At 45.2% G+C, this 18,542-nt stretch overlaps 1 protein-coding gene across 9 annotated transcripts in view; it reads right to left on the bottom strand.

Annotated features, from left to right (window-relative positions):
• Positions 1-18,542, bottom strand: part of mio (GATOR complex protein mio) — a 768,187-nt gene that overhangs the window by 7,783 nt on the left and 741,862 nt on the right. For all 9 annotated transcript variants that reach the window (XM_075896295.1, XM_075895366.1, XM_075865082.1 and 6 more), the window contains one exon: positions 126-231. In XM_075896295.1, the coding sequence (XP_075752410.1) occupies positions 126-231 (106 nt within the window). The remainder of the gene's footprint in view (positions 1-125; positions 232-18,542) is intronic.

Below are 18,542 nucleotides of genomic sequence, written 5' to 3'. Positions count from 1 at the left end.
TGCAGAAGATCTCTTTGAAATCAATGGCTATAAGTACAAACACTTCTGAATATTCATTACAGCATAAAAATTTGACTGATTCCCTCAAGGGCTGCAGTGGTGATTTTGAAACAAACTTGTCTCACCGGAACCACTCGGTGAGATGCACAGCATGTCCTCCATGGCGGCAGCTCTGGCACCAGATGAACCAGGTAGAAAACTCAGCCAGTTTCCCATTCTCTTCTCCTTGCTCTGCACAAAGCAAATTCTTCAAATGCATTTTAATTATTTAATTCTTCTCCTCACTCCCTTTTTTTCTGACTCACTCCCAGCAATCAAATGGTGCAAACTGTAAGTAAATGTTACCAGTAATTTACCTAACGTCAATGTCCAGTTGTTGGTTGAAAGTCACTTAAGATTGCACTGATGGCTATTCACTGGATAATTATGTGATTATACATTACTTATGCATGGCTATTACACAGCAAGCTATAGAAGGTATTTACGAAGCTCTTCCCGCCAGATGGCACCAGCAAGGGTGCAAATATTCAAGCCACACGGGGTCCATGGGAGAAGAAGTCGATGTAAGCACAAGGGCCGAGCTAAGTCAGACATAGACTATATTACTATGCACCGTAAGTACTATGCACTGAGTAACTCGGGGGACGAATTGCAACTCATGATTACGGAGTTAGACAAGGAGAGCAGAAAAGTGGGTCTTAAAATTAATCTGCAGAAAACGAAAGTCATGTACAACAACATCGGCAAAGACCAGCGCTTTGAGATAGGTAATAGTGCACTTGAAGTTGTAAAAGACTATGTCTACTTAGGGCAGGTAATAACCGCAGAGCCGAACCACGAGATTGAAGTAACTAGAAGAATAAGAATGGGGTGGAGCACATTCGGCAAGCACTCTCAAATTATGACAGGTAGATTGCCACTATCCCTCAAGAGGAAGGTATATAACAGCTGTATCTTGCCGGTACTTAGCTACGGAGCAGAAACCTGGAGACTTACAAAGAGGGTTCAGCTTAAATTGAGGACGACGCAGCGAGCAATGGAAAGAAAAATGGTAGGTGTAACCTTAAGAGACAAGAAGAGAGCAGAGTGGATTAGGGAACAAACGGGGGTTAAGGATATCATAGCTGAAATCAAGAAGAAGAAATGGACATGGGCAGGGCATGTAGCGCGTAGGCAGGATAACCGCTGGTCATTAAGGGTAACTGACTGGATTCCCAGAGAAGGGAAGCGGGTTAGGGGGAGACAGAAGGTTAGGTGGGCAGATGAGATTAAGAAGTTTGCGGGTATAAATTGGAAGCAGCAAGCACAGGACCGGGTTAACTGGCGGAACATGGGAGAGGCCTTTGTCCTGCAGTGGACGTAGTCAGGCTGATGATGATGACTATGCACCGTGGCAGGAATAGGTTAAAGTGGAAAGGGCTAGAAGAGCAGTCAAGGCAAGAGGAGCCGATGGTATATGGAGTTGTGGAGACACATCTTCAGAGATGGGGCAACCACCTTGCAATTCGGACTACTTATGCGAACATTGCAAAAGAACAGAAGGCAGCAAAAAGAGGGGTGGAATTGGCGCATTTAAACATAAAAGTATGGGTTGGCAAAGAGTCAAGCAGGGATGCATGGAACATTTATGGTTAAAAGGGAAAGTAGCCGGGGAGATGACACTCCTTGGTTTGGTGTACTTGTGGATGAGAGCAAAGGCCAGAGAGGAAAACCAGGCGATGGTGGAGTGTATAACAAAGGACATTAAGGAATAAGGAGGAGAGTGCGAGATAATCATACTAGGAGATATGAATGCGCACATAGAAGATATAGATGGGTACACTGACCCAACAGGCAAAATGATCATGGATATGTGTGAAAGGCATGATTTGATCATTTGCAACAGTACTGAGAAATGTGAAGGGAAAATAACATGCGAGATAGGAAGGCTGCAGTCAACGATAGATTTTGCACTGATGTCACGTAGGATGTATGATAGGCTCAGGGTAATGCATATAGATGAATGAGGCTCCAGAAGCCTCAGTAGTGATCAAGAACGCATCAAGCGAAGTTTCGGAAGAGCAACAAAAGTGGGAAGAAGACAAGATGGGCAACTACATAGAAATTTATATTCAGAAAGACAAATAGAGATAGCTACTAAACAAGTTGAGAAAGTAATCACTGAGAATAATAAAACAATGTGGACGTACACGAATCTAATTTGACTGTTTGAGCTACAACTTGCTAAGGCACACCGGAAAAGGAGACACAAACCCAAAAGTTGGTGAGACGAGGAAGTTGAGAGAACCATAGCAAAACAACAGGAAGCCTCTAGGGAACACAGGCATGCTAAGCAGCGGCGTGACCCGACAGATGATGTTGAAAGAAAATGGAATATCTTTTCAAGTTGTAGAAGGGAAGCATCCCATCTGATCAATGAAAAGATTAGAAGAAAGGGGACTCAGTGGCTAGCAGAAGTACATAAAAAGGATAGAAAGGCAGCAGCAAAATTGTGGCACCATCTAAACTTCCTAAAAAGTGAGACAAGCCTAGAGCAGAGGTTTACAACTACAGCTCAAGGTGTTAGGCTAGAAGGGGATGAAGCTATTGAATATATAAAAGCAAGGATCACAGAAAAATTTCAACAAGAAAATGCCTTATGTACCTTAATAGAGAAGGATGAGTCAAGTGGTGCGGTGGCTCAATTTTCACAACGAGAGTGGGAAAGGGCTGAGAAGAGGGCTCCTAGTAGTACATCAACAGGCCCTGATGGCATCCCAATTACGCTGATAAAGGAATTGGGTCCAAAGTCTAAACAGACTTTGAGAGAGGCAGTGAGCAAAATAATAATCGATGGTGAAGTCCCCGATGGATGCAAACTTAGGATGATGAGGATGATTTATAAAAGAAATGGGGACAAAGCTGACATAAGCAACTACCGTCCTATAACATTGACAGCAGGGGTCTACAAGCTGGCGATGCAAATTATAAAGGAAAGACTTCAGGAATGGATAGAGGATGAGAGGCTGCTGGGGGAACTGCAGAATGGGTTTCGGAATCACAGGAGGTAGTAAGACAATCTGTTCTCACTGACACAGTACATCGAAATAGCAGAAAAGGGACACAGGCCCCTGTGGCTAGCATTTTTGTATATCAAGAGAGTGTATGATAGCGTGGTTCAAGAGGACTTCTGGGAAATACTAGACACTCTAGGTGTGGAAGATGGGAGTCACTAATCTTCTAAAGGAAATCCATAAAAGTAACAAGGTAGTTATAAAGTGGGAAAAAACAGGTATCCAAGCCCACAGAGGTGAAACGGGGGCTCAGGCAGGGGTGTTCTTTGTTGCCTTTGTTATTTATGACGTACCTACAAGGATTAGAGGCCAAATTAGAAAGAAGTGGACTTGGCTTCAACCTCTTTTTTGTCAAAAAAAGGAAAGCTCATTGATCAAGCACTACCAGTATTAAAATACGCAGATGATATAGTGCTAATGGCAGACAACAAGGAACATTTGCAGAGATTGATTGACATCTGCGGTAATGAGGGAGATAGGTTGGATTTTAGATTCAGTAAGGAAAAATCAGCAGTCATGATTTTTAATGATAATTATGGTAGTGAGCTTACGATACAGGAAGTCATGCTAGAGATAATGAATAAATACAAATATCTGAGCAAATAAATAAGCTATGGGACCGAGTACCTAAGGGAACACAAAATATACATAATGACTAAAGGAAACAGGAATGCAGCGGTGATGAAAATAGGGCACTATAGAGTTACGATAAGTATGATGTGGTGATAGGAATTTGGAAAGGTGTCATAGTTCCTGGTCTGACTTTCAGCAATGCGGTCTTATGCGTGATATCACAGGTTCAAGCAAGATTAGAAATTAAGAAACGAGGAATAGGTAGGCTTGCTTTAGGAGCTCACAGGAATACACCAAATCAGAGAGTACAAGGTGACATGAGATTGACATCATTCGAGGGCTGAGAAGCTAGCAACAAGATAAAATTTGAGAAGCGATTGAGAGAAATGGGGGAGGAGTGTTGGGCTAGGAAGGTTTGCGGCTGCTTGTACATGAGGATTATTGATATAATATGGAGGAAGCGAACCAGAAAATTGACGAGTAAATACTTAGAAAAGAGCAGGGGGCTGTTTAAAAAGAAGGTCAATGCAACAGAGACCGATATGTGAAGAATTGGCATGCTTAAAAAGTCTGCACTAGAAATCTATCGTACTTTTAAGCAGGAAATTGCCAAAGAAAGGATCTATAATAATACTCGGGGTAGTTCTCAACTGTTTGAGGCCAGGACGGGAGTATTGCTAACCAAGACATATCGGGCCAAATATGAAGGGGTAGACACGGCATGCAGTGCGTGTGTAGAGGAGGAGGAAACTGCCAAACACTTGATAATGTTCGGTAAAGGGCTTCACCTTATAATTCATGATGATGGCGCAGAGTTTTTCAAAGCACTGGGATTTAGGGACAGGGAGGGCAAAATAGACTTTAAGCGGGTATAATTACCTAGAAGGAGGTTATCTGATTGCTGGATAAAATGAAAGCACGAGTGAAAATTAAACCTTTTACTGCAAAGTAACAGTCCTCAACTTCACTATTTAAAGAAAAAAAAAGACACCTAGTTTTTGGTAGAATAAGTATCAGGGCTAGGTGGCATTAGCCGCCGCCCGACCAAAAGGGTAGAGCCATATCAATCCATCCATCCATTTATCCTAAGCAAGTATTGCCACGTTTCATTTCCCAAGTTTTTGATATCGTTCCAAAACACCACACGATTCGCAGCGCAAACCGCGCCTGCAGTTTTCGAAAGGGTTCCGGACTGTAGTAGATCATTTCGATAAGATCACGCCCACTGTGCGAATGGTACAGATTGTTCTGCAACGTACGCCGCCGCCAGCGGTAGCGCTAGAACATTCGACGGCGGGAGTATAAATGCCGACGCGCTTCGCCGCTTGTCGGTTGTTGATCGAAGGCCGACGCTCCGTTCGCCGCTATCAGTCTGAGACTGCTATCTGTGCGAGACTGCTGCTGTGATTGAACTTTCTGTTTACCGGGCACAGGTTCGCCCAAATAAACAGTTAAATCACAACACGAAGTCTCCTGTCTTCGGCCACGTCACGACCTCGTGACATCTGGCGGAGGAGCTGCTTCGTTCATGTACCAGACGCCCCCGTCAAGCTGTGAACCCAGCCCACGTCGCGGAGAAGACACTGACGCCAACCAGGAGCAGCGGACAAGCCGCCGACAGCAAGGGCTACCACCGGAGTACGGGCTTCTACACGACAAGGCGCAGAAGCCAAGGCCATGACCGCGACTGCAGCGACAATGACAACCGCAGCGTCCCAGCCCACGATGGTCATGCATCAACCCAGGGAACCACCAATTTTCCATGGGTCATCGTTCGAAGACCCGGAGTCCTGGCTAGAAACATACGACCGTGTGGCCGCCCTCAACCACTGGGACCATGACGAAAAGCTGCGTCGTGTGTTCTTCTATTTGGAAGACACAGCAAGGACCTGGCTCGAAAATCGGGAGTCCACGCTCCGAACGTGGGATGTTTTCTGCGGCGCGTTCCTGCAAACGTTCGCGAGCGTCGCTCGAAAAGAGAGGGCCGCTGCTTTATTAGAGACCCGGGTTCAGCTACCAAATGAAAATGTCGCCATTTTCACAGAAGAAATGACCCGACTATTCCGTCACGCTGACCCAGACATGCCTGAGGAGAAAAAAATTCGTTTCCTCATGCAAGGGGTCAAACAGGAGCTCTTCGCGGGGCTGATGAGAAACCCACCGAAAACCGTCCAAGAATTTGTAGCCGAAGCGACCACTATCGAAAAGACCCTGGACATGCGCACCAGACAGTATAATCGTCGCCTGACTGCAGACTGCGCTGCTGCTCAAGCCAGTAACTCCGGAGACCTGCGTGAAACGATCCGAGCGATCGTGCGGGAAGAGCTGCGCAAGCTGTTGCTTTCGGCGCAGCCTTAAGTGGATTCAATCGCCGACATTGTGTGAGAAGGAGTTCGGCAATCGCTTCAAATTCCCCACGCATCGCTGCCCGAGCCGGAAGCTATGAGCTACACCGCTGCACTGCGCCACAACGCTCCTCCCCGTCCACGCCAAAACGCCGCCCCATCGCACTTCCGTCGACAGACGCCACCGCCGCCACCACCCCCACCGACGTCATACCGTTCGCCAGCGGCCCAGCGCAGTGCACCGAGGAAGACTGACGTCTGGCGCACCCCTGACCATCGCACGCTGTGCTACCACTGCGGCGAGGCCGGACACACATACCGCCGTTGCCAGTACCGACAGATGGGACTGCGTGGCTTCGCCGTCAATGCACCGCGCCCACAGCCAGGAGAACGACCACGTGACATCGCCGACTACCTGACAGGAACTCGGTGGACACCACGAAGCCCTTCGCGTTCGCCGTCGCCCAGCCGCCGCACGTCACCGCACCACCGACAGTACTCTTGCCCAACGCGGGGCCGGTCACCTAGCCCGTATCCGGGAAACTAAGGGCAGCAACCGGTGGAGGTGCGGTTGCTGTGCGACGAACTACCGAAGATCCTCCGATGACGACGCCGCCGCGACGGAGCTTTCCGAACACAACGCCAACCAGGCAAAGCCCTGACAGCGAAAGCTCACTTACCGAAGATGGCCTGACGATGCAACATGGAAGCAGCGGAACAAGCCGACGCAGCCGTGACCCGACGCCACGCCCTAACTGTAATGTGAGACGGCGAACTAGCGACCTCAACGTTCTTATCGACGGCCACAGTGTGACCGCTCTCGTCGATACTGGAGCCGACTATTTTGTCATCAGTGGGTCGTTCGCCGCGAAGTTAAAGAAAGTTAGGACAGCTTGGAAAGGCCCTGAAATCCGCACAGCCGGAGGTCATCTCGTAACGCCTGCAGGAATTTGCACAGCGAGAGTCACCATTAACGGCCGTATTTATTCTACAGACTTCGTAGTCCTACAGCGTTGCTCGAGAGATGTCATTCTTGGCATGGACTTCTTATGCCTCCAAGGTGCTGTCATCAACCTAAAAACAAAGTCGATAACGTTATCCACTGAAGAAGCACTACTGCCGCGCACGCCGTCAGGACACCATGCCATGAATGTGCTGGAAGAACAAGTCACCATTCCGCCTCGCTCAAGCGTCATTATTTCAGTCGGCGCTCCTAAATCATCTGACTTCGAAGGCGTCGTTGAAGGCAGTCAGCATGTGTTGGTCCCCCGAAATATTTGCGTCGCAAGAGGAATTGCAGAGCTGCGGGGAGGCAAAGCAACGGTTATGCTCACGAATTTCAGCAATGAGTACAAACATGTGAACAAAGGAACAACGGTCGCATACATCGAAGAAATTGTCGAAGCCACCAGTGCTTTCGCCCTCGCCGATTCTGCGGAACCTGCTCAGAGGAACCAATCCCCTCCCATAGCTTTCGACGTCAGTCCCAGACTTCCGAACGATAAGCAAGAACAGCTCAAGGCCCTGCTCCTGCAATACGAAGATTGCTTTTCGTCGTCATCGAAAATTCGGCAGACCCCAATCATGAAACATCGCATCATAACCGAAGAAAATGCCAGACCACTCCGTCAGAGTCCGTACAGAGTTTCGACGCGAAAACGTGAGGCCATGAAGAGACAAGTTGATGAAATGCTGCGGGATGACAATATCCAGCCGTCCAAGAGCCCATAGGCATCCCCTGTGGTGTTAGTGAAGAAAAAAGATGGGACCCTACGTTTCTGCGTCGATTATCGCCACCGGAACAAAATCACAAGAAAGGACGTGTATCCTCTCCCACGAATAGACGACGCACTTGATCGGCTCCATAACGCCAAGTACTTTTCGTCAATGGACTTCAAGACTGGCTATTGGCAAATCGAAGTCGACGAAAGAGACCGACAGAAGATGGCGTTTATAACACCGGACGGCCTCTTCGAGTTTAAGGTGATGCCCTTCGGCCTTTGCTCAGCGCCTGCAACTTTTCAACGTGTTATGGGTACAGTACTGGCAGGATTGAAGTGGCAGACTTGCCTTGTGTATTTGGACGACGTCATCGTGTTTTCCTCGAGTTTCGACGAGCATCTTCGGCGCCTTGAAGCTGTACTTCAAGCCATCAAGACTTCCGGACTCACACTGAAGCCAGAAAAGTGCAGATTTGCGTATGAAGAGCTCTTGTTTCTGGGGCACGTTATCAGCAAGTCTGGAGTTCGTCCCGATCCACGGAAAACAGCCGCCATCGCCGACTTCCCGCCGCCCACTGACAAGAAAGCCGTGCGCTGATTTCTGGGCCTGTGCGCCTATTATAGGCGGTTCGTGAAAAACTTCGCCCGCATCGCCGATCCTCTCACTAACCTTACCAAGGCCGACGTGGAGTTCAAGTGGGAAACGCCACAGGAACACGCTTTCCAGGAGCTTAAATATCGCCTCCAGTCGCCTCCGTTACTTGCCCATTTCGACGAATTTGCAGAGACAGAAATACATACTGACGCAAGCAGCGTAGGTCATGGCGCCGTTCTTGTGCAGAGGGCTGACGGACTTGAAAGGGTTATTAATTACGCCAGCCGATCGCTATCCAAAGCAGAAGCAAATTATTCCACAACAGGAAAGGAGTGCCTCGTCATCATCTGGGCTACGTCAAAATTTCGCCCATACCTCTACGGCAGGCCCTTCAAAGTTGTGAGGGACCACCACGCCTTGTGTTGGCTAGCCACTTTGAAGGACCCTTCAGGTCGCCTCGCATGATGGAGCCTGAGACTTCAAGAATATGACATTACTGTCATTTACAAGTCCGGCAAAAAACACTCCGACGCCGACCGTCTCTCTCGTGCCGCTGTCGACCAACCGCTACCCGACGACCCGGATAACGACTACTTCTTGGGAACGATAACTACCGACCACTTCGCTGAACCACAGCGGGCCGACCCGGAACTTAAGGCCCTAATAGAATACCTCGAAGGCAGGACCGCCGAAGTCCCAAAGGTATTCAAGCGCATTTGCATCGTTTTTTTCTACGAAACGGTCTTCTACAAAAGAAAAACTTTTCACCGCTTCGGGCTAAGTACCTCCTTGTGGTGCCTTTAGCTCTGCGACCAGAACTCCTGCAGGCCCTGCACGACGATCCGACGGCAGGGCACCTCGGTGTTTCTCGCACGCTCGCGAGGATACAAGAAAGGTACTACTGGCCGCGTCTTACCACCGACGTCACTCGTTATGTGAGGACATGCCAGGACTGTCAGCGACGTAAGACACCGCCGACAAGGCCAGCGGGACTTCTGCAGCCAATTGATCCACCTTGCCGACCTTTCCAGCAGATTGGTATGGACCTACTGGGGCCGTTCCCGACGTCGGCTTTCGGAAACAAGTGGATCGTGGTAGCTACTGACTACCTCACCCGCTACGCCGAGACAAAAGCCCTGCCAAAAGGCAGTGCATCCGAGGTAGCTAAGTTCTTCGTCGAAAATATCGTCCTACGTCACGGCGCCCCGGAGGTCCTTACCACCGACAGAGGAACGGCATTCACTGCCGACTTAACTCAAGCGATCTTGGCATACAGCCAAACAAACCACCGCCGGACGACAGCGTACCACCCACAGACCAACGGCCTCACCGAGCGGCTTAACAAGACGATTGCCGACATGCTGTCAATGTACGTCGATGTCGAACACAAGACGTGGGACGCCATTCATCCATATGTGACCTTCGCCTACAACACGGCGGTGCAGGAGACGACGCAGATTACTCCATACAAATTGGTCTACGGAAGGAGCCCGGCAACGACGTTCGATGCCATGTTACCCAACGTCACCGACGAAGAAAACCTCGATGTGAGCGAGTACCTTCATCGCGTCGAAGAAGCCCGACAACTTGCGCGGCTCCGCATCGAGAATCAACAGACGACCGACAGCCACCGTTACAACCTTCGACAACGCTTCGTGGAATACCAGCTCGGTGAACGTGTTTGGGTGTGGACGCCGATACGCCGACGTGGACTAAGTGAAAAGCTTCTGCGACGGTACTTTGGACCGTACAGGGTGGTTCGACGTCTCGGCCCACTTGATTACGAGGTTGTCCCCGACGGCATCACGAACTCTCAACGACGCCGATCGCGACCTGAAGTCGTCCATGTCGCACGCCTCAAGCCGTTTCATGCGCGTTAACATACTTCGGAAACAAGTGGATCGTGGTAGTGCTTTTTTTGTATTATTGTTGTATCGTAATTTATTCATTGTACTTTCTTGCATCATTATTGTACCTTCATCTTTAGTTAAAGCATCGAGACGATGCCTCTTTCAAAAGGGGGCAATGCCACGTTTCATTTCCCAAGTTTTTGTTATCGTCCCAAAACACCACACGATTCTCAGCGCAAACCGCGCCTGCAGTTTTCGAAAGGGTTCCGGACTGTAGTAGATCATTTCGATAAGATCACGCCCACTGTGCGAATGGTACAAATTGTTCTGGAACGTACGCCGCCGCCAGCGGTAGCGCTAGAACATTCGACGGCGGGAGTATAAATGCCGACGCGCTTCGCCGCTTGTCGGTTGTTGATCGAAGGCCGACGCTCCGTTCGCCGCTATCAGTCTGAGACTGCTATCTGTGCGAGACTTCTGCTGTAATTGGACTTTCTGTTTACCGGGCACAGGTTCGCCCAAATAAACAGTTAAATCCCAACACGAAGTCTCCTGTCTTCGGCCACGTCACGACCTCGTGACAGTATTTATACAATAGTAGAATTCCAAGCGAGAAGGAAACATCGGTTAAAAATAAAGTGAAGGAAACAGAGAGGGATATTTGGAAGATTGGAATGCTTACGAAATCATCACTGGAGACCTACCGAATTTTCAAGCAGGAAATTGAAAAAGAAAAGATCTATGATAGTTCTCGGGGGTAGTTCTCTGCTGTTCGAGGCCAGAACGGGAGTATTGCGGACCAGGACGTACCGAGCCAAATACGAAGGCACAGACCCGGTATGTAGTGCGTGTGGAGAGGAGGAAGAAATGGCTGAAGATTTGATAATGTTCTGTAAAGAGCTCTACCCTGTAGTCCAAGATAGTGGCGCGGAATATTTCAAAGCATTGGGGTTTAGTGACAGTGAAAATGAACTTTTAACGGGTAGATATAACCAGGAGAAGGTCAACTAATTGGTGGCTACAATCAAGGCTCGAGTTAAATTCGATCCTTAAACACACAGTGGCAGTACTTATGTCTAGGCGGCGTGAGCCACCGCCTGATCTAAAGGGCACAGCCGGATACATCCATTCATCCATACATCTCATAGCCGTGCTCTGTCAATTATCTGGCATATGAGAGCATGATGTTTGGCGGCACTGCCCTTCACTAACCTGTTTTCTTAACTAAATATGAATACAGTACACGCTTCTGAGACCCATAGTTGTGTTCCAATGATGACTTCACATGCGATGCCACAAGCATTGCCTGTATGCATATACCCTAGTACAAGATGGTCAAGCTAACGCATTCACAAAAAAAAGATGTCTCTGTGTTATCTAGAGTCATGAAAAAATGTCTAAAAAATGGTCTCCTGTCATCTAGTTCATCAGAATCATGCATGGCTCATAGTGTACCGCACTGTCACATTTTGGTTTTGCTGGCCGAGAGGGCAAGAGCAATTGTTATCACTTATTTCTACGCTTCCACCCTCTACAGACACTAAACAGCACACCCAGCAGATGCGTCGCTTTAGAGAGGAGCTTTGCATGCGCCCTCACCCTCTTGCATGCATAATCATGCGAACGACAATTAAATTTTGGAGCAGGATATCTCAGAGCACAGGCGTGCTAGAAAAAAAATCTTCCAAATGAAACTGTCTACAAACACTACTGCCTACATTTTTTTCAATATAAACATGCCAACTTACTGCAGCCAGTAAAAAGTTAATTATTGAATCTCAGTTAACTGGGCTGCTGACAGTGATAATTATCATCTAATTTTCTGTCCTCACGACTGCTTAAGAGGGCAGACTGGTCTTTGGGACCAAAAAGTGACAAAAAAAATACATTTTCTAAAATTGACATGTTTGGTTTCTGCAAGTATTTTTTCAACTCTCTGCAAATTTTCCCACACCACGAAGTGGCAGTTTTTTCGTAATGTCATTCTAACTGTCCAGATTCTTGGTGCTATTAACATGCAGAAGCTGTAAAAAAATGGGGAACAGACTTCAAGGCTTCTTTATAATTTGCCGGCACCTGTGTTAGAAGCTCTGCTACGTATATATGAGCACATTTAAGAATTGTAAAACATGTGCACCATGAATGTTGCTTTTTGAAGAAGCTGTGTGTGTTCAGTTTTTTGTATTTTGCTCGAAAAAGTAAATTTACGACTGTTCAATTTTGAGGCCTCAATATCTCTGCAGCTAGGACAGGCACAACAATAATTATTTTTACAATCGAAACCTGTACGTGTGCAAAATGCAAGTATGGGAGCAGAATTTAGAGCACAAGCCTTTTAATTAATTATTCATTAAAACTGTAACACAATTCCAATTGCTTTTGAAAATTATTAGTTTATTTTGCTGTAAAATAATCAAGAAAGGCCTAGAAACAGAAACTCTTGCATACTTTCAATCTATAGTCATTACTGTATGTTGGTATATCTTAAATATCACTTTAAATTAAGCACCCTTTCTTCTATGGCAGCCTTAAACAATAGGGGGTGTACTTCAGTTACCTCAGGAACAAGACAAGTGACAAGAAAAGTAATTAAATATTTGAAATCAGCAGAAAAAACTGCATAATCCTGTGCAGTTAGATCAAGATCACTGAAGAAATAAACAAAAAATGTCTAAGACCAGTCTGTCTCCTTAACTTATTTGCACAAGTGGTTCTCACGAACTTTCAAGCGCCTAATTTCGAAAAAATCATAAAGCTTAACTTTAAACAGCTGGTATATTCTTGTATGCATATATTGGAACGCCTATCTACGCGAAGTGAAGTAGCTCATGAAAAGAGGTGATGCTAGATGAAATAGTGAAGTTCATTGGACATCTGAGTTATAGAAGAATTATTCCCATTACGAGCATACATTTATAGTAGAACACCTACAGGCTCTTATCGCAAAAAGAAATTTACGGAGAAAATTCTACGAGCTCACTTGTGTCTCACCCAAAACAAGCTATGCTTCACCGCATGGCAGAAGCAATGAAGCAACACTACGGTTCTTATATTCTTTTTCTATGCTAAGAGGAACATTTTGTACAACATTTTTTTTACCCATCCTGAGTCATTTATCTTCAAAAGCAAATTTAAATTTTTTTAGTATTGAATGTCTTTGCATATATAGAAGTGTGTTCGTTGCACTGTTTACCAGTTGGGGAACAAAAAATTACACATTTCTCACATTTTCATTCATTCCAAAACATTTTTGTTGCTCTACAACGTATATGTTTTGAAAAGAGCAACTCGTTTACCATAATTTGGTATGCTGCAATGCAAGCTGGAGTACTTTTCAAAATGAAAAAAACTATTTTACCGAGACATATGAAAAATAACCATTTTTGTGAGGTATTGAAGGAGTTAATCGGAATCTTTCATTACTCAAGTTCACTAACATAAGTGCGCCACAGGGATCAATTTTAGGCTCACTTTTATTTTTAATGTTAATGAACGATCTAGCTACCATTATTACTAGGACAATGTGCATACTGCACACTGACGACACACCCATTTTTACATATTATAAATCGGTTTCTACGCTCCATACCGACCTCAACACTTTATTTTGACTGTCTGTGCTGTAACATGAGTGCAAATGCTCATCTCTGCGAAGAAATGCTCTTTACACTTCATTTTGACGTCTGTGCTGTAACCTGAGTGCGAATGCTCAACTCTGCGAAGAAGTGCTGCTGAAACTTCATTTTAACTGTCTGTGCTGTAACATGAATGCGAATGCTTATCTCTGCAAAGAAATGCTGCTTACACTTTATTTTGACCGTCTGTGCTGTAACGTGAGTGTGAATGCTCATTTCGATCAGCGAAGAAATGCTGCTGCCACTTCATTTTGACCGTCTATACTGTAACGTTTGTGGCCGTCAGTGCTGTAAGACGCAACTGGAGCATGGTGTCTACATTACGGTATGTGGAGAGAGACTCGCAAAAAATGAAAATCACTTTTCTATGTGTTATCACTAGAGACCGGATTATAGGCAAATGCCTTTTTTGTTCCTTGCATTCTTAGTGTGCCATTTTGATATGTGAGCATGAATTAGAAGTCAAGAAAGGCTTTTATAGTGTTTTTATAGTGCCTATAAATGCCTATTTTGGGTGTTCGTACCTAAATGCCTATAAGTGCCTATATATGCCTATTTTCCAAATTAGCACCTATATGAGCACTATTCAAGGCTAAATTTTGTTTTCGAGCATGGTGTGAAACTGTTATTCAGGAAAAAACACAACATTGATATTTACAAACACTATAAGGTTCAACGAAAACAAAGCTGACATGCTGCGAGCGATTGAAAGAAGAGTATGAGAAGTGAAAAAGCCGCTATTTCTGCAGCCCTAAGTGGAAGCACGTCTCAGCGTCTGCAGGGGAAGGAAGAGAGAGAATTAAAGATGGGGTAGGAAAATAAAAGTGATGTCTATGGCCGAGGACGTGGTGACCCCCCTCTACAGACAGCTATCCAGTGCCCTGAAGAAACTGCACAACTGCCCTGAAAACCTGGGTGTTGCGGTGGGAAAGGAAGAGCAGGTTTTTCTGGGCAGTTGCGGGTAGCTGGAGAAAGAATGAAACACCATGGAGGGCCACTCAGGGAATCCTCTTGTTGATTCAGTGATGGCGAAGGTAACCATGATGTCACGGGGTCGTGACGTGGCCGAAGACAGGAGACTTTGTGCTGGAATTTAACTGTTTATTTGGGCAAACCTGTGCCCGGTAAACGAAAAGTCCGATTACAGCAGCAGTCTTGGACTGATAGCGGTGAACGGAGCGTCGGCCGTCGATCAACTACTGACAAGCGGCGAAGTGAATCAGCTTTTATACTCCGGCATTTATACTCCATTTATAATGCCACGTTCCATAGAATTGGAACATGGCATTATCATTGTACTTTATACAACAAAGCCTGAGACAGGTGCTGGCATGTTTACAATCAATGATGTATTTAGTATACATTCACCGTATGCTTGAATACACTTGTCCCATATGAGATCCCTTGTCATATCATATGTCTTTAGGTGACAAACATGAGAAAATACAAAACAGGGCTTCAAGGTTTGTCCTAAGCCATTACTCAAAAATGACAGTTGTAACAGTATGAAAAATAAACTAGGATCGAAATTACCATCATTGCATCGAATTAAACTGCAGTTAAAGCTTATGTCAAGCATGTCATGCTAAAGCTCGCATTCCCAAATGAATGTACCTAAACGGTCCTCTTCGCACAATGGTAATTAAGATTTTGAATGTCGTATCAGATATAATTTTTCTTATCATTTTTTGTTAGTTTTATGACAGAATGAAATGGCTTATAAAGAGAACAAAGTGTGTCGCGTCAATTAAGGTTTTCCTTTTTTTTGACAGTGTAACGCATCTGCTGCAGCGCCTTCAGGTAAAAAATGTAATGTGCACGGGGCTTTTGTTTTGTTTGTAATTTACTTTTTGAGTGCCCCTCTCAAGGTGACATAATAAGTTGTAGTTAGACGCTAGAAGTTCTTGTATGCCCAATGAAAAGCGTTCTACCATGGTGATTTTTCAAATTGGTTCACTCCGAGCCACCAAAGCATGATGCGAAAAAGCAAGTTTAAATCCCTTGCCCGTCGTCCCACGTAGCCATCGCGAGCCTCATTCCTTCCCAGTTCTTTTTGGTATCGTGGATGGGGAGTCACATGACGCATACACACCAAGAACAACATGCGTAAGCAAGGTCACGCGCACATGATGTGTGTTCTCTGATGTGTATTACCAGTTTCGTTGGGATGGATCAGTCAGTGCGTGTACTTTCAGAGAGGCTGGCAAAGATCATGTATTATGACTGCGATACACCACGTCACTCCGCTAAAACTGCATTCAGAGATGACGGAGCTAAGTGTTGTCAGGGTTGGCGAAGGCACGATGCAGGAACGACGAGAAGATGAACGTAAGCGAAATGGGATAGTAGTAGTCGTAGTAGTAGTAGTAGTAGCAGTGATAGTATGTGTGGTTTTACGTAAAAAAAAAAAAAACACGATATGAATATGAGGGATGCCGTAGTGGAGGTATCCGCAAATTTTGACCATCTGGTTTTCTTTAACGTGCACTGACATCGTGCAGTGCACGGGCATCTACTTTTTCGCTTCCATCTAAATGTGACTGCCACGGCTACAATCGAACCCGCGGCATTCTGGTCAGCAGCGGAGCACCCTATAGCGACTGGTCCACCGAGGCGGACGCGAAACAGGGGCCGATTAGTGAATGGCATCTTGAGACTATTCAAAACAAAAATAAAAAATAATAACAAGCTGAGAATATGTTTGCATGTATTAATATTTTTCTCAGCTTTCATTCATTATGCCGATTTTGAAAGAGCAGTGATAAGACAGAGGGAAAAGAAAGTCATAGAGTGAAAAAGTGCTGTCTTTCTCTTCTCTTTATCTTCCCTTTCAAAATGATATGAAGCAGCTAGCCCAAACCAAAGTACTCCTCATTCATTCTACACAACAGAACACACAAATTGCACATGCCAAGTAGAGTAATGTCACGTGCAACACTCTTAATGAGGTACTGTTTAAAATGCAGGATAAAATCAGGAGGTAGGACATTTTTCATCTGTTTTTCCAGATATAGCTAGCATTTAAGGAAGTTCTGACAAAAAGTGTACGGTATGTGACATCAAGCTTCCAATGTCAATGTATCCGCAAATTTTGACCATCATGTCAAAATTTGCGGATACATCAAGGATCCGTGCTTGCACCATTATTGTTTTTAGTATACATAAATGATATTTATTTCTCAGTTCAATCACCTGTGAAAATCCGACTTTTTGCGGACGATTGTGTTATTTATGCCGACATTGTTCAGCATTCTGATCAAGCCAGACTCTACGATGCATTGCAATCCATCTGCGCCTGGTGTGGTAAGTGGGGCTTGAAGCTCAACGCATCAAAAACGGCATCCATCACAGTTACGAACAAACAAAACCCATTAGAATTCTAATATACTATTACTAACGCTTATGTTAAAAAGGCTACGCAAGTGAAATATCTGGGTGTCACACTCACAAGCAATTTGAATTGGGAAACTCATATAGATAACATCTGTAGCAATGCGCTAAAAAAGTTAGCATTTTTAAAACGAAAACTGCATCTCACTTCACCTTCTATAAAACTAATAGCTTACAAAGCGCTTATCAGGCCTAAGTTAGAATATGCAGACGTGATCTGGGCGCCGTATCAAAAATACCTAATTAAAAAAATAGAGAGGATTCAAAACCTGGCTCTGAGGTTCCTTTATTCTAGCTACTCACGTTTTGCAAGTGTCTCTGCTCTTCACGAGAAGGCAAATCTGAAAACACTCGCTCATCGTAGGATAGTCTCTCGATTAAAATTCATCTATCAATTGTACCATGGTCACTTCAAAATTCCACCCAATCGCTAGATAACCAACCCGTCCGTGCGCTTTGACCGTATTCATCATAATAAGACAGTTAGACAATCATTCAGTCATCTGAGCGTTCATCAGTACTCATTATTCCCTCATGCTTTTTCATTATGGAACAAGTTACCTCAGGAGGTCGTTAATGCGGACACAACACAATCGTTCGCCCATCTCGTCAATGACCTAACACTTGATTTTTAATATGTAATATATTATATTCCTCATTAGTGCTGAGATTTTTTGTATTTCGGTATGAATGCCATTATTGTTATGTATTATTTATATTTTCCCTGATGTTGAGAATTTCCTTATTTTTGTACCAAGTATTGTATTTTCTTATATCTTTATATTCTGTTTTGTCACTGACATTTGTTACCCACTCCTGCTTGGGCCCGAACAGGGCCTGCAGTATTTGTAAATAAATAAAGGAGTGACGTAAAAATAGGACCATTTCTTGATGAACGTCACTCCCTACATCTTGGGGCGCACGCCCGCAAAAAAAGAAAGTGGCATTCATTAGAAATCTAAGTTTGCAAATCTTAACAGGTATGATCTAGAGCGTCCAGTGCACCATTACGCTTGTCAGCTCGAAATGCCCAAACCCAGTGAGGGGCTCTTATAGGTGTTCACCGATAGGGGAGAAATCGGTCCTATGTGATTACACCTAGCATCCCTCTATTCTGGGGTATCAGTGGTCTGGTTATTTGCTCCTGCGCTGCCCTTCCCAGCCACAAAAAAACAAAATAGATCCAAGAGAGTGTTAATTGAATGGCGGACACTTGACGCACAATGCTAGACAATAAAACAAAAGACCACATACTGCGAATCATGCGGGAAATGCATGCCTATGTTCAATCCTTAGTACCTTTCTGCTATCTTAAACAGTATCTTTTTTTTTTTTGCTTCTTGCCGTAGATACAAGTCACCAACATCGTTGTTTTGGGAT

The sequence above is a fragment of the Rhipicephalus microplus genome, chromosome 1, assembly GCF_043290135.1.
Source record: "Rhipicephalus microplus isolate Deutch F79 chromosome 1, USDA_Rmic, whole genome shotgun sequence".
In the NCBI taxonomy this organism is placed as follows: Eukaryota; Metazoa; Arthropoda; class Arachnida; order Ixodida; family Ixodidae; genus Rhipicephalus; species Rhipicephalus microplus.
The sequence above is the reverse complement of the archived record's forward strand: the minus strand, read 5'-3'. Positions and strand labels throughout refer to the sequence as shown.